This window comes from Ascaphus truei, chromosome 13, assembly GCF_040206685.1.
Source record: "Ascaphus truei isolate aAscTru1 chromosome 13, aAscTru1.hap1, whole genome shotgun sequence".
In the NCBI taxonomy this organism is placed as follows: Eukaryota; Metazoa; Chordata; class Amphibia; order Anura; family Ascaphidae; genus Ascaphus; species Ascaphus truei.
The window spans coordinates 48,333,198-48,355,038 of NC_134495.1; the positions used below are offsets into that span (position 1 = coordinate 48,333,198).

Consider the following 21,841-nt stretch of genomic DNA (forward strand, 5'->3'; position numbering starts at 1 on the left):
CACAGTGCGCCTGCTCCTTGTATGATGGAAGCATCGGGCGGAAGCACGTGATGCGGCAGGAGGAAATGATGACAGCAGGGGGCACCACCGAATCCAGGGGAGACAAACAAGCCCCCGGACGAAGCAGGTGGCGAAACGTGCACGTTTATATATATATATATATATATATATATATATATATATATATATATATATATATATATATATAGCAACTGTAAATATTACTGTATGCTCATTTGCATGTCTTAGACAGGTCTACAACCCTGCCTTTCCCCATTATCGCCCAGCATACAGCGCTTCCACTGCAGCAAGGATTCTGGGAAATGATATGCAAATGAGCACTCAGTGCCATCTTTTGTCTCAAGCTCGTATTACACAAGCATACATATCCTCCCTCCTTCTGACGTTTCATTGAAACATCAGGAGGGAGGTCTTACAGGTGAAAATGTTTCCTCCTGTGATGCCCCAGCAATTTCTTCACAGACCTCATTCAACATTTCACATTGGAACATGACTCAATACGATGAGAGAGTAATAGTTCTGTGGATCTTCCTTTTTACATCAACTTTTTTAGGTAAGAGTAATATTTTATGCTGTGAAAAGGGGCGAAGGAATAGGGATTTCAGAAACTCTTTTAGTGCTTGAGAAAATAAATAAGGAATGTACCTGCACAGCACAGAGAGAATATCATGGATTCTGCAAACATTAAACTGTTAGTTATCCAAGCAGAGGTGGGTTCAACTAAAATGTTATTATTGTTTTTTTAACATAATTAAAAACGCAACATACATTATGTGTTCATGTACAAATCCTCAGCAACAAATGGCTATCATAGTCTTCTGCCACCAGAGAGCAAAACCGTATCTCTTATTGCCCAATGAACACTAAAATTAGATTAATTAAAATAAAATACGTAGGAAGTATAAAACAATATAAAATAACCCTGACTCCGACTACAATTCTGTATTCTGCACAGTTTGCACACGTTTGTTGTGTTAGAAATGAATGCGGAACTTGCATACAGAGGGGTCAGAACCAGCACTTTCCGGTCACTTCTGGGCTCTGGCTGTGATATCATATCTGCAATGACCCTTCACCGCCTTTATCTTGTGTTCTCAGGTGGTCAATGTGACCCGCAGGTCTCTCAACATCCACAGCTGGAGTCTGAAGAAGGCCACGATGTGACCCTCGGGTGTAACCACACTATAAACAACTACCAATTGATTGTCTGGTATAAGCATGTCCCTGGGCTCGCCCTGGAGATCTGTGCATCTGGATACAGCACAGGCAGCAGCAGCACCAGCAGCAGCAGCAGCAGCCGGGTCTCAGTGACTATGGACAAGAAGAGTCTGTCTACAGGTCTCCGTATCAGCAGAGTGAGGGTGGCAGACACAGCTGTGTATTACTGTGCTGTGAGTGACACAGTGACTGTCACACGCAGGAAACCTGTACAAAAACCCAACACCTACCCACATCACCCAAAGGGTGGCCATGTACATATACTGATCTCTTAATGACTGTCCTTTTAATGTGTGTATTTGTAGATATTCGGGTGCCGGGTTTTTAGTTTCTTTTTACTGAAGTTTGGGTGTAAAGTGAAAATAACAATTATGTGACCCGGGTTGGTGAAGGAATCACCCGGTAAATACGCTAGAGGGCGCAGCAGGACCACATAATGACATGATGCAATCATTACAATAATCAATTTCCAGTTTCCACCTTAATAAGCTCTATTTCCCTTTATTATTATTTCTGTAGTGTTCACCTCTTTCTCCTTTTTTTCTTTTGTTTAACTTAATAATATATACATTGTTTTCATATTTTACTTGCTGCCTGAAAAAAATATCCGATATCAGTAAAAGTGTCTGAAAAACTAATAAAACACAACATTCAATTAAAAATATATAAATACGCCCCTTGTGACCTTTTATGAGCATAAACCATACATTGGATATTGTTCTGTGCAACTCTGTATGTGAACTCGATGTTTGCAGCCAACCCTCTTAGTGAGATTCCATGTGCAGCAGTCATATTAATATCTACTGATGAGGGTTACACCAAGTAATAAAGACAGCGACATGACGGAGGTGGATAGTGAAGACAGGAATGTGTCACGAAGGGGCGTGAGGATCCCAGGGGTAACCAGAAAGGGGTGTGGGTAACCCAGGGGTAACCAGAAAGGGGCGTGGGGAACCCAGGGTAACCAGAAAGGGGCGTGGGGAACCCAAGGGTAACCAGAAAGGGGTGTGGGGATCCCAGGGGTAACCAGAAAGGGGTGTGGGGATCCCACGGGTAACCAGAAAGGGGTGTGGGGATCCCAGGGGGAACCAGAAAGGGGTGTGGGGAACCCAGGGGTAACCAGAAAGGGGTGTGGGGATCCCAGGGGGAACCAGAAAGGGGTGTGGGTAACCCAGGGGTAACCAGAAAGGGGTGTGGGGAACCCAGGGGGAACCAGAAAGGGGTGTGGGGATCCCAGGGGGAACCAGAAAGGGGTGTGGGGATCCCAAGGGTAACCAGAAAGGGGTGTGGGGATCCCAGGGGGAACCAGAAAGGGATGTGGGGATCCCAGGGGTAACCAGAAATGGGTGTGGAGATCCCAGGGGTAACTAGAAAGGGGTGTGGGTAACCCAGGGGTAACCAGAAAGGGATGTGGGGATCCCAGGGGTAACCAGAAAGGGGTGTGGGGTACCCAGGGGTAACCAGAAAGGGGTGTGGGGATATAGTTCCCATTATTTTAGCCAGTGCCTGATAAGCAGCTGCACAGTCACCAACATTCTGCACCTGTCTGTCTGCAGCTCACACTGTCTCCTCAGAATGGCCGCACGTGGAGTGTGTTTCCTACTTCTCAGCTGTGAGTATTGTGCCAGAGTACTAGTAACCCTGAAATACTGGATTTCATTTGCATAAGATTTAGCATAACTTGTTTTACTAAAGCAAATTACACATTTTTCCCAAATTCACATTGGCAGAAATGCTGTGTGTTCTTGGGGAGTGTGAAATTCGTCTTATTTTACTTCCACAAGAGTCCTGTTATTGATGGGACTCATTAACACTCACTGATATGTATTATAGGTACTAACCCACAGCATGTGTATATATGCTATGCTGTTAAATGCCTGATATAATCTGGAAAATGACATTTCCTCCCCTGCTGGTGTTAAATCAACTTCATTTAGGTTCCCAGTAATAAAGATGGAGAACTTTTTGCCTTTCAGGTGTTTTGTGCAGAGCCAACATAATCCAGCAGCCTCTCTTGGCGACATCAGAAGGAATGGACATAAATATCACCTGTAACCACCCAGATATAACCACCGAGACAATCGCATATTATCGACACTTGAATAATGTGAGAATTACTTATATAGCCCAGAGCTACAATAAGATGGCAAGCAATGAAATCGGGACTGTGCATATCGCAGAGGGCAGAAAATCCAGCACCTTCACCATCCCCAGAGTCAGACTGGGGGACACCGGAGTGTATTACTGTGCACTGACAGACACAGTGACACAAAGGGTGTTCACATCCGTGCAATATGCTCACAAGACAAATGTGCACTTATAAAGGTGCCACATCGCAGCATGTGTGTAATAGTCATTTCCCAAACACTACAATAAATACATGTGCATGAATGAGAAGCACAAAATGAGATGTGCAAAAATATCAGATTTGTATCTATATACTCTTACCAAAAATATACAGTCAATAATACACAACGTTAATTTAGAACTAAACCTAATGCATATTATTTCATTAAAAAACATATGTTTGGTTAAAAATGTTAAGAAAATGCAATATACGGATTGAAAAAAGGGGAAATAGGGAGTGATCAACTGGAATCCATACTAATTAATTGAATAATAATCGATCATTAACAGGTGGGTGCAAACTGTGAACTGAAGTGAATCAGAAAAAATGATGAGCACACAAGACAGTGCACTCAGTGGAGAATTCGTGCCTGTCCGTGTATGTGTGGGCGTTTAGGTTTGAATATACCTGCATCTGTATCTATGTTGTATAGGTGCAGTGTTAATTTGTAATGTCAGGATTTTTCACACTTTACTCAGACCGTTAAGGGAGTCCCCTGTCCCTGATATATACCTCTACTAGATTGAGCTTGAGGTTACATTATACTTATGGTAGTAACTATATGCACCTAACCTGATACTACCATCATATGGCATTCTTTGGTGCAATTCAGATCTGGTCCTAGGTGGTTAATCAATACCACTGCTGTACCTGCCTTGTGTATCCCAGATCATTAGTTTGACGTGCTATTCAGTGGTTAACTATTTAGATCAGGTGACATGCAGTTTGTCAAACTTATTTTTACATTTTGGTTACACCTACATTATCGGTAATATATGTTTTATGTAATGTCAATAAAGGTTATATTTTATATGTAAGTGGTGTGCATTTAAATGAATTCTCTACTGTGTGCACTGTCTTGTGTGCTCATCATTTTTTCTAATATACGGATTGTATCTATTTTTCACAGCCCACAGTTTTTAATGAGTGAGCTTAATACAATTGTATTATAATAGTGATTTTCATCCACAGTGACATTACAGTATCACTTGATAATTGTCCTTAATTATAACTCATTGTAACTACACTTGGTAGTGCCTAATCTTACACGAAGTTACTGTATAATACTTGGAATTAGTGGGGAGAAGATGTATTCATGGGACTGGGGTCCTGTACTGGGAATTGTCCAAGGTCCTGAACAATCACTAAAAAAAGACTGCAGTTTGTGTTCCCTCTGATTCCAAATATACCAAATGGACACATAATGCTCTTAGGTTTCAGAATGGGTAAAGCTGTATGCAAAAAAACGTTATCATTGGTAGAGCAATGTAAGATTATATATATATACAAATGTAAATACAACTGTATGCTCATCTGCATGTCATATATGCATGTACTATACTGTACTATATATACAGTGTTCGACAATGCTATACATTTACACGCCCGGGGCGTGTGAATTTAACCTCCGGGCGAGTAAATATTGGCCCAAGCAGCACACGTGTTTTTTTTTTAAATTTCCCTGCTCGCGCTGAAAAAAAAAAAAAAACTCCCCCTACCTGACAGCTGATTGGCGCGCGCTCCCAGGCTGTGTGGGCGCGCAGCCAGGTACTATATGAGCCCGCCCCCAACGAGCGGCCATTCTTTCTCTGCCAGGAGATCTGGTGGAGGGTAAGTACTCTCCAATCTCTCCATGCTGCGGCCCCTCTGCTCCTTCCCTGCCTCCTGCAAGACAACCTGCGATCCCTCTGGTCCCCACCGCGGCCCTCTGCGCCTCCACGTTAGCTCTCCTGTCCCCTTCCCCTCCTCTTGTCCCTCGATCCACCGATCGCTGCCTGGGACGGGAGGTCCCTTCTGCTGCAGCCCGGTTGGCGTACGTGGGGGGGCCTCACCACGTGCCTCCCACCCACCCTGCCGCCTCCCCAAAGCTTAAAATATGCCCGCAAGCTATCTTCATGATGGCGCAGCCGCCGCATGAGGTGGGGAGGGGGGGGGTGTCGGCCTGCCCCTCCCCCCCCCACGAGCTTCATGCCGCCGCAGGGTGGGGGGAAGAAGCAGCCTGCAGACCTGTTTGGCCACGCACTGCGGGACATGCCGACGAGGGGAGCAGGGTAGTGGTGGCCACGGCGGGGCTGACTGTCCCATGGGGCGCCCGCTGGGGGACACCTCACCACGTGACTCCTACCCGGCCTGCTCCCCCCCCCCCCCACGAGCGGGAGAAGGGTGCGGGTGGCTGAGGAGCGTGGTGTTGGTGCTGGTCGCGGCCTTTCCTCCCCCCCCCCCCTGTGTGTGTGCGTGTATATATGGGAGAATGTGTGTGTGTGTGTGTGTGTGGGAGAATGTGTACGTGTGTATGGGAGTATGTGTGTGACACCAGAGGTACCCCCAGAATCAGTCACCCCCCCAGTCAGTCACCCCCCCAGTCAGTCACCCCCCCACCAGTCAGTCACCCCCCCCATCAGTCAGTCACCCCCCCCATCAGTCAGTCACCCCCCCGTCAGTCAGTCAACCCCCCCGTCAGTCAGTCACCCCCCCCCTGTCAGTCAGTCACCCCCCCCCATCAGTCAGTCACCCCCCCGTCAGTCAGTCACCCCCCCATCAGTCAGTCACCCCCCCCCCCCCCCCGTCAGTCAGTCCCCCCCCCCCCCAAATTTAACCTCCGGGCAAGTAAGGCCTCGTTCAGGGTGCAGGCTTCGGAGGGAGGGCGTGCTGACGTGCGAGCTGCCGTGGGACACAATGTATTCAAATTGAATACTGGTTGTCAGGGTAGCAGCTGCCCTGTCTCCGATGTACGGAGTTGACACTGGCTACAGTTTCAAGAAACAACACAAGTCGTTTTTTGAAGCTGCAGCAGTGTCACTGGGACCTCGGCAGCCAATGAAATCATTCTTGAGAATGATTTCAAGACTGCAACTTGGATCCCTAACCTCACGTCTGTAGCCCCGCCCCCTCCCTGCCCCCTCAACTCCTGAAAAAGTCTGCTGGGGAGGATGAACACACATCGCCCAGCAGACTGCCGCCCGCCCTCGCGAACGCCCTTCCTCCAACTCCTGCCTCTGGCACCCTGAACGAGGCCTAAATATTGGCCCAAGCAGCACACGTGTTTGTTTTTTTAAATTTCCCTGCTCGCGCTGAAAAAAAAAAACTCCCCCTACCTGACAGCTGATTGGCGCGCGCTCCCAGGCTTTGTGGGCGCGCGGCCAGGCTCTATATGAGCCCGCCCCCAATGAGTGGCCATTCTTTCTGCCCGGACATCTGTTGGAGAGTAAGTACTCTCCAATCTCTGCATGCTGCGGCCCTCTGCTCCTTCCCTGCGATCCCACTGGTCACCACTTGGCTCCCTACTCCACATCGCGGCCCTCTGCGCCTCCACCTTGCGTTAGCTCTCCTGTCCCCTTCCCCTGCTTCTGTCCCCTTCCCCTGCTCCTGTCCCCTTCCCCTCCTCCTGTCCCCTGCTCCTGTCCCCTTCCCCTGCTCCTGTCCCCTGCTCCTGTCCCCTTCCCCTGCTCCTGTCCCCTTCCCCTGCGCCTGTCCCCTTCCCCTGCTCCTGTCCCCTTCCCCTGCTCCCGTCCCCTTCCCCTCCTCCTGTCCCCTGCTCCTGTCCCCTTCCCCTGCTCCTGTCCCCTGCTCCTGTCCCCTTCCCCTGCTCCTGTCCCCTTCCCCTGCTCCCGTCCCCTTCCCCTCCTCCTGTCCCCTGCTCCTGTCCCCTTCCCCTGCTCCTGTCCCCTGCTCCTGTCCCCTGCTCCTGTCCCCTTCCCCTGCTCCTGTCCCCTTCCCCTGCTCCTGTCCCCTGCTCCTGTCCCCTTCCCCTCCTCCTGTCCCCTGCTCCTGTCCCCTGCTCCTGTCCCCTTCCCCTGCTCCTGTCCCCTGCTCCTGTCCCCTTCCCCTGCTCCTGTCCCCTTCCCCTCCTCCTGTCCCCTGCTCCTGTCCCCTTCCCCTGCTCCTGTCCCTTTCCCCTCCTCCTGTCTCCTGCTCCTGTCCCCTGCTCCTGTCCCCTTCCCCTGCTCCTGTCCCCTGCTCCTGTCCCCTTCCCCTGCTCCTGTCCCCTTCCCCTCCTCCTGTCCCCTGCTCCTGTCCCCTTCCCCTGCTCTTGTCCCCTTCCCCTGCTCCTGTCCCCTTCCCCTCCTCCTGTCCCCTGCTCCTGTCCCCTTCCCCTGCTACTGTCCCCTGCTCCTCTCCCCTTCACCTGCTCCTGTCCCCTGCTCCTGTCCCCTGCTCCTGTCCCCTTCCCCTATCCCCTGCTCCTGTCCCCTGCTCCTGTCCCCTTCCCCTGCTCCTGTCCCTTTCCCCCTCGATCCACCGATCGCTGCCCGGTTGGCATGCGGGGGGGGGGGGGTGCCTCGGCCCTCGGCCCTCACCACGTGACTCCCACCTACCCTGCCGCCTCCCCGCAAGCTAGCTTCATGCTGCCGCGGGCTGGGGGGAAGAAGCAGTCTGCAAAGCTGCTTGGCCGCGCACTGTGACGACATGCCGGTGAGGGGAGCAGGGCAGTGGCGGACACGGCGGGGCTGACTGTCCCCTGGGGCGCCCGATGGGGGATACCTCGCCACGTGCCTCCCACCCTCCCTGCCTCCCCAAAGCTTCCAATACGCCCGCGTGAGGTATGGGGGGGGGATGTCGGCCTGCCCCCCCCACCCCCACGAGTGGGAGATGGGCACGGGTGGGTGGGGGAGGAGCGTGATGGTGGTGCTGGTCGCGGCCTTTCCTCCCCTGTGTGTGTGTGTGTGTGAATGGGTGTGTGTGAATGTGTGTGTGTGTGTGTGTGGGAGAATGTGTATGTGCGTATGGGAGTATGTGTATGTGTGTGACACCAGAGGTACCCCTCCAATCAGTAACCTCCCCCCCCATCAGTCACCCCCCCCAATCAGTCACCTCCCCCCCAATCAGTCACCTCCCCCCCAATCAGTCACCCCCCCCCATCAGTCACCTCCCTCCCCAATCAGTCACCTCCCCCCCAATCAGTCACCCCCCCAATCAGTCACCCCCCCCAATCAGTCACCCCCCGTCAGTCACCCCCCCCAGTCTGTCACCCCCCCCCAGTCAGTCACCCCCCCCAGTCAGTCACACACCCCCAGTCAGTCACCCCCCCCCAGTCAGTCACCCCCTCCAGTCAGTCACCCCCCCGTCAGTCACCCCTACAGTCAGTCACCGCCCCAGTCATTCAGTCTGCCTCTCTCTCTGTGTATCATCCACCCTCTGTGTGTCACCCACCATTTCTCCCCTCTGTGTTTCTCCCCCCACACTCTCTCTCTCACCCCCACACTCTCTCTCTCTCTTCCCCCACACACTCTCTCTCTCTTCCCCCACACACTCTCTCTCTCCCCCCCCACTCTTTATCTCTCCCCCCACTCTCTCTCTCTCTCTCCCCCCTCTCTCTCCCCACTCTCTCTCTTTCCCCCACTCTCTCTCTCTCCCCACTCTCTCTCTCCCCCACTCTCTTTCTCCCCATTCTCTCTCTCTCCCCCACGCTCTCTCTCTCCCCCACACTCTCTCTCTCTCTCCCCATTCTCTCTCTCCCCACTCTCTCTCTCTCCCCCCCACTCTCTCTCTCCCCCCACTCTCTCTCTCTCTCTCTCTCTCTCCCCCCCCCACTTTCTCTCTCTCCCCCCCCCACTCTCTCTCTCTCCCCCCACACTCTCCCCTCTCTCTCCCCCCACTCTCTCTCTCCCCACTCTCTCTCTCCCCACTCTCTCTCTCTCCCCCACTCTCTCTCCCCCCACTCTCTCTCTCTCCCCCACACTTTCTCTCTCTCTCTCCCCCCACTCTCTCTCTCCCCCCCCCCCCACTCTCTCTCTCTCTCTCTCTCTCTCCCCACTCTCTCCCCCCACTCTCTCTCTCTCCCCCCACTCTCTCTCTCTCTCCCCCCACTCTCTCCCCCACTCTCTCCCCCACTCTCTCTCTCCCCCCACTCTCTCTCTCTCCCCACTCTCTCTCTCTCCCTCCACACTCTCTCTCCCCGACACTCTCTCTCTCTCCCCCACTCTCTCTCTCTCTCCCCACTCTCTCTCTCCCCCCACTCTCTCTCTCTCCCCACTCTCTCTCTCTCCCCCCCCACTCTCTCTCTCCCCCCACTCTCTCTCTCTCTCTCTCTCTCTCCCCCCCCCACTTTCTCTCTCTCCCCCCCCCACTCTCTCTCTCTCCCCCCACACTCTCCCCTCTCTCTCCCCCACTCTCTCTCTCCCCACTCTCTCTCTCCCCACTCTCTCTCTCTCCCCCACTCTCTCTCCCCCACTCTCTCTCTCTCCCCCACACTTTCTCTCTCTCTCTCCCCCCACTCTCTCTCTCCCCCCCCCCCCACTCTCTCTCTCTCTCTCTCTCTCTCCCCACTCTCTCCCCCCACTCTCTCTCTCTCCCCCCACTCTCTCTCTCTCTCCCCCCACTCTCTCCCCCACTCTCTCCCCCACTCTCTCTCTCCCCCCACTCTCTCTCTCTCCCCACTCTCTCTCTCTCCCTCCACACTCTCTCTCCCCGACACTCTCTCTCTCTCCCCCCACTCTCTCTCTCTCTCCCCACTCTCTCTCTCCCCCCACTCTCTCTCTCTCCCCCCACTCTCTCTCTCCCCCCACTCTCTCTCCCCCCACTCTCTCTCTCCCCACTCTCTCTCTCTCCCCCCACACTCTCTCTCTCTCCCCCCACACTCTCTCTCTCCCCCCCACACTCTCTCTCTCCCCCACACTCTGGATCTCTTATTTACCCTATATATCTTACTTGCCCTATACTACACCGAAATAACCTATACTGCTTTCTTCCAGATCTGACTCAAGCTTCACACGGAAGACATTGGAACCCCCCCTAACCCAGAAGACAGGTAGGGAACACCTCCCCTCCAATGTATAACATTGCGGGAATGAGGGTACCTGGACATTGAGGGACTGCGGATCAGGTAAGATCCCAGGCGGGATTGCTGCTTTAGATATTGTGAAGCGCGGACGTCCAGACACTGGTTAAGGGGTTCAGGAAACTAGTCATTCACACCTGGCTTTTATTTCTAGATCCGACATTTACGCACACATACACACACACACGTAAAAAGGACTAATTGTAGTATAATGTAATACAATAAATACATTTATGTCAAAAACGAATGTTGTCTGACTAGGAATTTATTAAATGTATTTTATTTATATATTTTATTTTAAAGCGGGGTTGGGAGTGGGACTAGGGTTGGGGGCGGGACTAGGGGCGAGTAGATTTTTTGGTTGGGCGAGTAGATTTTTGGGTGATTTGTCGAACACTGTATATATGTACATCAGGACCGAAACGTTGGTCATATTTGTGCTATGTTTATTTTTGAATACAAGTTTTCTTACTTACCTTTGAGTGCTGTCTTGTGTCTGCTCCTGCTGGAGTGGATTACTTTTATCTTACTATTGGTCTAGGACATGCACCGCAAACTGTTTATGGTATTGGGAGTGCCGGCTGCCCCATTTGTTATATATATATGTGTGTTTTTTTCTGATTTCCTAACCTCTGTTTTAGCCATAGATTCCTTTGTTGAGGAGAACTCTCGAAAGCTTGTCCTATGACATAAATTGTTAGTCCAAATAAAAAAAGGTATCACCTAATACTGAAGTACTCATTTATTCTGCACTATCGCAACTGAACTAAAGAAGAAAAAATGCATACATGCGCACCAGAGATTAAACAGTGGTAAATTATTTATTAATAAAAATTGACCGAGGGGATCCAACCCCACCTCAGTACATATGCGTCACAGATCTAGGTTTGGTTACAATGAACACAAACCATATAATTAATTAATACTGACTAATTAAGCTATATCCACAAACAGCATAACACACGGTATATAAAATAAAAAAGGGAGACAGTGTTCAATAAAACAGAATAAATTGATCCTGGATTAGACTAAAATAATAGTTAAACAGCTGCCTGAGGCTTACAGGGGGAGACGGAGACTTAGGGGCCTATGCAGAGGGGAATAAAAAGTAGGTTTAATGGAGAGTTTAATTCTCCATACAGTATGCAGAAATGGGCGAAATCCGCTATTTTTAGCATTACTGCATGTGGAGAATTGTAAATGAGGAGATGCGCGCAGCTGAAAGGGAAAAAAAATCGCGCATTTTTTTTTTTTTTTTCCTATAGCCGGCGACCTCCTGTTTCTCCTGTTTCTGTTTCCTGTTTCCAACTTTAGTTGGCGGAGCAAATAGTAGAATTTCTCTCCATTTTAATGGCGAGAACAGCCACTAGATGGCGATCGTGCCTTTCTGCATACGGCAGTTTAAAAGACTGCAAAAATATAGGGTTTCGCCAACCGCGCGGCGCGTTTTTCAAACAAAAAAAAATTGCGCTTTTCTCTCTTTTCCCCTCATTCGCGCCAGTTCTTTACTTTTTGATGAAATATTTCGCTGCAAACTGACGAAACACAGCTTCTCGCTGCTCTCTGCATGAGGCCCTTACACTGAAGCCCAGAGCGGGTTCCGCAGCGAACGTATAGGGATCCGGACCACGCCATCGCAGAGATCTAACCACCGCCCGAGCTCCCTGCAAACGCCGTCTCAGCCTGTCAGAATACGCGCAGAGTGACCTGTCGTGACCTCTACGCAATTCGCACTACGTGCTTTGTCAGCAGGTCACGTACAAGGTCACGTACGCGTCTTTACATAAACCACAGCCAATCAAATACCAGGCTGGGAATTAGAACATATTGGGTGCCATACGTATGTGTCCTCCCAATGGGTGTCTGTAACCCCATAAGGGCAGCAGTTCTTACCAAAATCGGCTAGAATAGAGCAAGAGATCAGTTAGAACAACATATATATACAATATCAGCAATGCAGACATTACATCCAAAAGAGATCACTGGAATGTTTGTTGATTAACTCATTCACTTCTGAACTTTAGATATAAAGCATGTTATATACCAAACATGCCTAGTCTATAACATATACCTGAATACATTTATGATCACAGAGAAAAGCATATACAGTAAACATAATAAAGTTACTACATAAACATTACATGCATATTACATATTTATTTCAGAAACGGGGTAAGTTCAATTAACTCATTAAATCCAGTAGGGTACCTAGTTTGAAATGTGTAAATCCAATATTGTTCTCGTTTTAATAGGTTAAGATCTCTATTACCTTGTCTAATATTGAATGGTACACATTCCAATCCCTTAAATGTGATACAGCTGGGGTCATTGTTATGAACTTCTTTAAAGTGCTTTAATAGGGGAGTAAGGGGCATACCTTTCGCTAAAGTTTTTGGTATGTTTTTAACATTTCTCAAGTGTTCCAACATACGCATTTTAAATGGTCTCTTGGTCTTACCAATGTACTGTAAGTTACAACTACGCTGCAAAACATAGACCACATGCGTGGTAAGACAATTAATGAAACTTTTAGTGTTATAAACATGATTAGCGGCGAAAGATGTAACAGATTTGTCTTTTGTGATATGATTGCACACCTTACATTTGCCGCACTTGTATGCGCCTACAATCCCTAGGCGTGTTTTCATATCACCAGAGGATTTGTCGTTTCTAACAACCTGATTTGGAGCAAATAGGCTTTTCAAATTAGGTGCACACTTAAATACTATACCAGGTTGTGTTTCAAATGGGGTCCCAATATGGGGTCCATTCTAAGTACACTCCAATGTTTACGTAACACTTTTTTAACATTATTATGTATCCCACTGAATTGAGTAATGAAAGGAGGTATAACATCCTTTTTCTTATTATCCCCTTTTGCTTTTTTATGATGATATTTGAGCAAAGATTCCCGTTGGATTTTTTCCGTCCTTGTTAGTGAGGAATCTATCTTTTGGGGGTCACCTTGTTTTAGGAGCCTACTGGGGAGACGCTCCACACACATGCTGCAAGGGGATTTACGTTTCCAACACTATACATATCTGAAGCACTGGCGCTGAATTTCTTACATTATCTGCCCGCAACTGAACTAACACTGCTATTTCTGTTATATATATATATATATATATATATATATATATATATATATATATATATATATGTAGAGGTATCAGTACCGTGTTAGCCGAGCTTCAATAATCAAAAAATAAATAGATGATACCGTTCTGTGGCTAACGAAATGCTTTTATTTGTGCGAACTTTCGAGATACACTGATCTCTTCTTCCGGCGATGTTACAATGAATGTTGCTTCATTCATTGTAACATCGCCGGAAGAAGAGATCAGTGTATCTCGAAAGCTCGCACAAATAAAAGCATTTCGTTAGCCACAGAACGGTATCATCTATTTATTTTTTGATTATATATATATATATATATATATATATATATATATATATATATATATATATACCTGTGTGTGTGTGTGATATATGTGTGTGTGTGTGTGTGTGATATATGTGTGTGTGATGTGTGTGTGATGTGTGTATGTGTGTGTGTGTGTGTGTGTGTGTGTGTGTGTGTGTGTGTGTGTGTGTGTGTGTGTGTGTGTGTGTGTGTGTGTGTGTGTGTGTGTGTGTGTGTGTGTGTGTGTGTGTGTGTGTGTGTGTGTGTGTGTGTGTTTCTGTTGTTAAAATATTTTAATCAGAAACCGTTTAAAATCGAGCCACTCACAAACGCTGAAGTTAAACGTGCATGGAAATATAATCTCAGGGGTCATCAGCTGGATGGGTAACGACTACAATCCCATTATTCTTTTATTAGCATCTTATTAAAAAAACACAAGAATTGGAAAAAGGGCACAAAACATATATGTAAAAGTGCCAGAGACTGGGATCCCTGTCCTGTACAGCTCACGATCTAATAAGACATTGATAAGAATAATTAGCAGTATAGAGGAACAGGCGAGGGGTGAGTAACTGGGTCAAAAGCCAGGTCACGTGATATATTTTAGAAAAATTGATTGACAGAACCCCCCAACCCCCCACGTCACTTCCTGTGCATGTAATATGCACCAGTTGTGCATTATAATCCTTACTCTGTAGTTAGTACTTTAGTAACAGGACGAATTTCAGCAGCAAACATGCACAACCTCAATGTAATGTGTCTTTCCCTGGTAGCTGCCTTTATCAGTAAGTCATGCTCACTTTGGAGTTAATGAAGAATATTTAATCCATCTGAGCTCTCCCACTGTACAACTGCAAACTTTCAGCTCTTAACAAGGACATATTGTCCTGGAGTTACAGGACACGTCCATCCACCTGCAGTAAGCCTGAGCCAATGTGTGTCTCTCTTTCCAGTCCTGGGCGGGTTTCATGTCTGCTCTCTGAGATGATTAGGATGTGTAGGAGCTGCACTGTGTGTGACTGGGGGCATCCTAATCTCCTGCTGTTTTCCCTTTTCAGGCTCTGCCTCAGGGGATCAAGTGACTCAGTCACCCTCAGAAGTTACTGCCAGGGAAGGGATGGAGGCGACACTGAGCTGCAGTTACGATGTAGCAGCATATAACATGTTCTGGTATGTGCAGAAACCGGGGCAGACACTTCACCTTCTCCTGAGAGATACCACCAAGAACAAGGACCTGGAGGAGGAACTCAAGGATCGCTTCTTTCATAACCACGACACCAAGAACAAGCAGTTCCCTCTGAACATCACCAGGCTGAGGACCTCTGACTCTGGGACATATTACTGCGCTCTGAGTCCCACACTGGGAGGAGAGCATAAGGCAGATGTACAATAACTTCCTTCTCACTGTTACCTGGCAGACTTTACACTATGCTTATACAGCGCCACCAGGTGGCAACTTTGTCTCAGTGCATCGATCCCACAAATCAAAGTAACAAATACATTGTGTGAGCTGCAATCTCTGAAGCTAAGTATTTATTAGGGGGAGATGCTTCCTCTCCTGCTGGTTCATGATTGGGAAGTCTCTTTGTCTTTGTAACTCAATGATACAGAATATAAGAATGCAATCTTCCTGAGACAGGGATTTATTGTCACAATGATTTATCCTGATTTAAGAGTAGATATTCATCCTATAGCAGCTATTAATTTACTACTACACACACACACACACGTACGTACATATGTATGTATGCATGTATGTATGTATGTATGTATGTATGTATGTATGTATTACACACATATTGTTAATATTATTATTTTATTTTTCCTCTCGGAAATATAACAGATAACATGAGTCACTATATCAGAATTACTGGTTGAATCCATTTTCCAGCAATTAAATATTCCTATAAACCTTTTCTACATGTTTGATTCAACTCAATTACAGGTTATTTATTAAAATAAATACATGTTTTAACCCTATAGTTTCCTGGAGGTTTACTTTCCATAGGATCCAATAACCAAGATGAATAACATGACACATACTGTCTGTATCTTTCATGTGTGTTTGAAACAATTAATCTGATCTTTTTCCAGATCTTACTCTCCCACTAGATTCCTATAATAACTATATATTTAGGGCGCTCTCTGTTAAGAAGGCCTGTTATATGGAGGGGGTGGCAATTTACTGACTGATGAGTAGCAGGAAGCTGGTATAAGGAGGTAATAGCACGTGCCTGTGTTTCATTATATTATTTGTATGTTGCAGGGGGTAGTAGGCACGCCCTTTAGAATGACTTCACACCCTTCCTGTGACGGGCCGCAGAGTTGGTGTGAAGGTGCATGAGTGAAGCAGACAGACTCACACCTGCAGGTCTCATTACAATGATCCTTGTCATTCCCAATCTTCTCCTTGGAACATCTTTCCTCCTGTGTATGTAACTTCTTATGGGATGTGGAACTAGTTTATATGGATTGAGGCAGCAGAACGGTTTCTGATCATTAGTAACCAATAATTAAAATCATTGACAAGAGAAAAAAAATGAAGTTCAGTGTTTGGAAAAAATAAACAGAGAGAGTTTCAGAAATAAATGAACGGACGTAGAATAACCACTATCAAGATAAATATGTCAATTTGCCTTCACGCTTTGGAGGAATTTATTACAAATGAAGAATCTAGCCATGGTCGCTGGTTTGTCATGTTGTATTTGTATCTCTATCATTCATGTTGTATTTGTATCTCTATAATTCATGTTGCATGTTACTCTGCTCTCTTCTTTATCTTTTCAGACTCTGTTACTGGAAACCCAGTGACACAATATGGTTCTGAAATAACCTCCGGGGAAGGGATGGACGTCATTCTAAACTGCAGCTATGAGCAAGCACCGTATGCCATGTTCTGGTACATCCAGAAACCCCAACGGAACCTCAAGCTGCTCCTCCAAGATATCACCAAGTCAGAGAACCTGGATGAAGAATTCAAGGGTCGCATCTTTGCTAATCCCAGCAGTGACAAGAAGGAGTTCAGCCTCCACCTTATAAACGCCAGATTGTCTGACCATGCAACTTACTTCTGTGCGATGAGTCCCACAGTGAGGTGGAGGCATAGAAAGGCTGTACAAGAAATACTCTATTATACAGCTCAAGGAAGCATGGGGATGTACTATGTACAATACACAACATTGTGCATCAATGTACAACACAACATGCAAAGCATACTAATATTAACCATGGCTTTCCTTTGGGATGACGTTTTTGCAGTTACATATGTAATTATTCTTTTAAATATTCATTTTTTTATTTGAGGGTTTCACAAGAGGAGTCTCTTCTTAAGATGTTAAAAATGTTATGGTGAGTCCATGTTAAATTGGATCAGAAGTGTCAAAGAGTGACACATTTGCATGTCATTACCCAGAAGCCGTGGCTGCAGCAGAAGCATTGTATGCTAAGTGATATTGGGAAATACAGGGATGTGGACCTGTCTGAGACATGCAAATGTGCTCACAAGTAGTATTTGTATTTTCTTAGGATGTGAAGGTGTGACGCATGCTAAGCAAGGGGTGAACACTAGATGGCAGTATGGACCTGTGTCCCGCATTGCTACTCAGAACTTTATCATAAAGTTAAAACATATATATATATACCTTATGCTAGGGGTGCGCAAACTGAGGGCGCAAGGTTTTTTTTTTGGGGGGGGGGGGCGTGGGTGGTTGCAGTGGTCCCGCGCCCCTCCCCATGGCATTTAAATGAAATGCCGGGGGACCGTGCGAGGCCGCTGCAACCTCTACCTAGGCTGCGATTACACAGAAAAACACCAATATGTCGCCCGTAGCGAGACCACGCGGCGCAAAACAAATGTTGAAAATGCATCATCTGTCTCCCGCTCTGCAGTAGCAAGCGGGGAGACAGTAGAATTTGGTATAAGCACTTATCACGTATGTGTGAAACTTGTTTCTTGCGGCGCGGTGTTGCTACGGGCGACACCACAGACGTTTTCTGTATAATCGCAGCCTTACCGAGGTTCAGCCAGCTTCAGAACACGTGACCATGGCAAACCAGTGTCAAATGACGCTGCGGGGCCATTTTACGTCAGGGTTGCCACGGTAACGTGATGTCAAATGACACCGCGGGTCACGTGACGTCATGACCCCGCAGACATCATATGACGCCACACTAGGTAAGGGAGGGGGGCGCACCGACAGAGGAGAGCAGGCAGGGGGCGCAGCAAATAAAGTTTGCGCGCCCCTGCTTTATGCAATAAAAATCACATCTGCTCTCCCTTAACCTTGACTTTCTGTTCCATGTCTTCTAAAAACACACAATCATTCCCAGAGCAGGGTAAGGCTAAGGCCCCGGTAACTCAGCTGCAATGCGCGCCCGCGAGATTGTCGGCACGTGCAGCCGATTACCTGGTCTGCAGGGAGCTGCAGTAAGAGAGACCGGGGGGCGTGGCGGGGGAGTGACGGGGGCGCGGCCATGACGTCACCCGGCAGGTTCGCCCTCATTGACTGAACCGCCGGGGGGCGTGCCGTATCGCTCGACGCGAGTCCTGCTCTCAATTCTATTCCTCAGCGCTGCGGCCCCCCCTCGCAGCGGGCCCGGCGCCATTGAGGGGAGGGCTCTCGTGCGTGTAGCGTCCGCCACAGCGGACACTGTAGTAGACAGCGGGGTCAAGCCCTAAGGCCTCATTCAGGGTGCAGGCTTCGGAGGGAGGGCGTGCTGCCGTGCGAGCTGCCGTGGGACACAAAGTATTCAAACTGAATACTAGTTGTCAGGGTAGCAGCTGCACTGTCTCCGAAGCCCGGAGTTGACGCTGGCTACAGTTTCAATAAACAAAAAATTCATTTTTTGAAGCTGCAGCAGCATCACTGGGACCTCGGCAGCCAATGAAATCATTCTTGAGAATGATTTCAAGACTGCAGCCTCGATCCCTAACCTCACGTCTGTAGCCCCGCCCCCTCCCCGCCTCCTGAAAACGTCTGCTGGGGATGAACACACATCGCCCAGCAGACTGCCGCCCTCCCTCCCGAACGCCCTCCCTCCAACTCCTGCCTCTGGCACCCTGAACGAGGCCTAACAGTGTGAGCGTTACAGCAGTAACAAGATGTGCTTATTGGTCTCTTTACTGTCATTAGCTGCCCTCCTCTGTGCACCAACACAGGGCAGGTTAATACCATGGCGCTTTCCCACACTCACAGCAGGGCAGCTTTATATTGTGCTTCCATACTGGGAACCTCTCCGGAAAGTAGGAAAAGGTGGAGAGGGAACTCCAGTAATCCGATGCTACAACATGGGCGTCCGCAGGGGGGGGCAAGGGGGGCCGCTTGCCCCCCCCTGGATCCAGGGCTGCAAACAGGGGGGACACAGGGGGGACAAAGGGTACTGCTTCACGGGCCCCGTGGGTCAGGCCGGGCCACCTGCGCGGCCAAGCAACAGTTAATTAAATAAAAAAAATTTAAAAAGTTGAAAAAAATGGTGCCGATTCCTTGCGGTCCCGGCGCGCATGCGCATGCGCAGGGCAAGCAGGGCCCGCTTCCCCTCCCGCTCCCAACGTGGGATGGAGGGGGAAGTACCAGCTCCGCTGCGGCCCGCTTCCCCCCCTTAGCCAGCTTCCCGCGCACCCACCTCCCACGTGCCCCCCGGACCACCTCCCGTGGCCTTGCCCCCCCCCCCGAGCCCACCTCCCATGCCCCCCCCCCGAGCCCTCCTCCCGCGCCCCCTCCCCAAACCCACCTCTCGTCCCTGGCAGCTGCCGTGGGGATATCGGGGGCAGAAGGGGATATCGGGGGCAGGAGGGGGAAGCGTCCGGTGACAAGCTGCACCCACCCGGTCAAGGTAAGTCACCCCACCCAGTCACTGTCACCCACTGTCACTGTCACCCACTGTCACCATAACCCACTGTCACTGTCATCCACTGTCACTGTTACCCACTGTCAACGTCAACCACTGTCACTGTCACCCACCCACTCACTGACTGTCACTCACCAAGTCACTGTCACCCACCCAGTCACTGTCAAGTCACTGTCCCACCCAGTCACTGTCACTCACTCAGTCACCCAGTCACTGTCTAAACCCACCGTCTCCCAACCACCCACCCACCGTCTCCCAACCCACCGTCAACTGTCTCCCACCCACCCACTGTCTCCCAGCCACCCACTGTCTCCCACCCACCCAGTCACTGTCTCCCACCCACCCAGTCACTGTCTCCCACCCACCCAGTCACTGTCTCCCACCCACCCAGTCACTGTCTCCCACCCACCCAGTCACTGTCTCCCACCCACCCAGTCACTGTCTCCCACCCACCCAGTCACTGTCTCCCATCCACCCACTCACTCACTGTCCTTCACCCACCCACCCACCATCATTCACCCACCCACCCACCCACCATCATTCACCCACCCACCCACCATCATTCACCCACCCACCATCATTCATCCACCCACCCACCATCATTCATCCACCCACCCACCATCATTCATCCACCCACCGTCATTATCCCACCCACCCACCGTCATTCAACCGTCATTCACCCACCCACCGTCATTCACCCACCCACTGTCATTCACCCACCCACTGTCATTCACCCACTCACCCACTGTCATTCTACTGTCATTCCCCCACTCACCCACCCAGGCAGGCAGACACATGTCTTTTGTTGAAAATATAAAAATAAACAGGTTGCATTGTAATGTTTTATTCTGTTTTACAATAAGAAAACAGTTAAGTAAAAGTTGCGCTCTAAAAGATATTTTTTCGTGGTAGGTGCGCTATGGGTTTGGGGGGGGGCGCTATGGGTTCGGGGGGGGCCTGCTCCTTTCATTTGTCCTGGGCCCCATGATTTCTGTTGGCGGCTCTGCCTGGATCACTCACAGTCCTGGGCTGTTTTGGGCATTTATGGCGCCGTACAGTACGTTTACGGCGCTATAAACGACAAAAACAGACTCTGGGTGGACCGGGACGGAGGTGGGTGGACCGGGACGGAGGTGGGTGGACCGGGACGGAGGTGGGTGGGTGCCCCTGGCGCCGCGGCAGGCAGCTAGTGGTAGGCTAGCCTATGCTGCTACGCAGGAGGAAGCGCAGCGCACTGTCATTGGTAGCACTCGGGAGTGATGCGGCTCTCATTGGTAACACTACCTACCAATGAAAGCCGTCTCACTCCCAAGTCGGGACCAATCTGTGCCGCAGCCGGGACCGCCATTGCACTGTGGTTATAAATTATGCCCCCCCCCCCCTGAAAAAATTTCTGCGGACGCCCATGTGCTACAACCATGTGTAGGTAATTAGAACTGCTAACAATCACTGCCAAAGTCCAACAAGAGAAGGTGTCTCAATGCAGGTATAATGAAATGATGAAAAATAAATAAATAAAGGGTAGCATATAGGGACTAACTGCCGGAACGGGGGCTAATTGCAAATTAAGAGCTAGAGGTACATAGGGATGTGACCGCAGGCGCACCACTTGTAAACTCAGAATAATTTCTCAAGCATTCATCACTTTTTTACCTTTCCGGAAAGCAAGGCTACTTAATATGTGTGATACTTTCCGTTAGTGCACATGTTCCTCCTTTGTCGGTTATTGTATCTGACACTGCAGTTTAATTTGCCCAGTTCTCAATGCCTCTCTCTTTCTCTTTAGGAGTAGTTGTTGGTGATGTTGTTGATCAGCAGATACTGCAGGTCCATGAAAGGCTGAGTATCACTTTACCCTACAGATATGACACAACCTCCATGTGGTGGTACATTCAGAAGGTCACCCTGCCCCTGCATGTCCTTCTCCCTGAATATTCCCAATGGGAAGACCTGAACCTGGAGATTCAGGGCGGGTTCTGAGCTGTTCACAAGTCAGACAAGTTCTTCCCACTGGAGATAGTCAGCGGTAAAGCGGCTGATTTCTCTGTGTATTACGGCCACTGATTCCTTCGCTGTAACCGATGTGCTCAGGTTGATACACAAACATTCTACATGAGCAGCCCCAGCGTCCCCAGGGGAGCTCCGTGGGAGTGCAACAGGCAGAAGAACAATTATAATAAACATGTGCATGGAAAAGAAATAAAGCTCATAGGGAATGTTTCATTAT

At 49.0% G+C, this 21,841-nt stretch overlaps 1 protein-coding gene and 2 gene segments (V, D, J or C); all 3 read left to right on the plus strand.

The window, feature by feature from the left end:
* The first annotated feature begins 510 nt into the window (after window positions 1-510).
* LOC142464660 (T cell receptor alpha variable 2-like) lies at window positions 511-1,514 on the plus strand. The segment is given in 2 exon segments: window positions 511-574; window positions 1,120-1,514. Coding segments are annotated over 2 exon segments (459 nt in total).
* Window positions 1,515-14,470: 12,956 nt separating this feature from the next.
* On the plus strand, window positions 14,471-15,253 carry LOC142465167 (T cell receptor alpha variable 9-2-like). The segment is given in 2 exon segments: window positions 14,471-14,552; window positions 14,826-15,253. Coding segments are annotated over 2 exon segments (384 nt in total).
* Window positions 15,254-16,107: 854 nt separating this feature from the next.
* LOC142464661 (uncharacterized) lies at window positions 16,108-21,594 on the plus strand. The gene is made up of 4 exons (XM_075568019.1): window positions 16,108-16,198; window positions 16,555-16,924; window positions 18,900-19,009; window positions 21,401-21,594. The coding sequence occupies exons 1-4, from the start codon at window positions 16,108-16,110 to the stop codon at window positions 21,592-21,594; spliced, it is 765 nt and encodes a 254-aa protein (XP_075424134.1).
* Window positions 21,595-21,841: the final 247 nt, after the last annotated feature.

Bases quoted from the DNA above. Each gene is read 5' to 3' on its own strand.
- LOC142464661 (XM_075568019.1), top strand. From the start codon at position 16,108: ATGAGTGAAGCAGACAGACTCACACCTGCAGGTCTCATTACAATGATC. The intron at 16,925-18,899 runs GTACTATGTACA...TACTGTCATTAG, and splicing joins GCTCAAGGAAGCATGGGGAT to CTGCCCTCCTCTGTGCACCA. The intron at 19,010-21,400 runs GTAGGAAAAGGT...CTTTCTCTTTAG, and splicing joins ACTGGGAACCTCTCCGGAAA to GAGTAGTTGTTGGTGATGTT.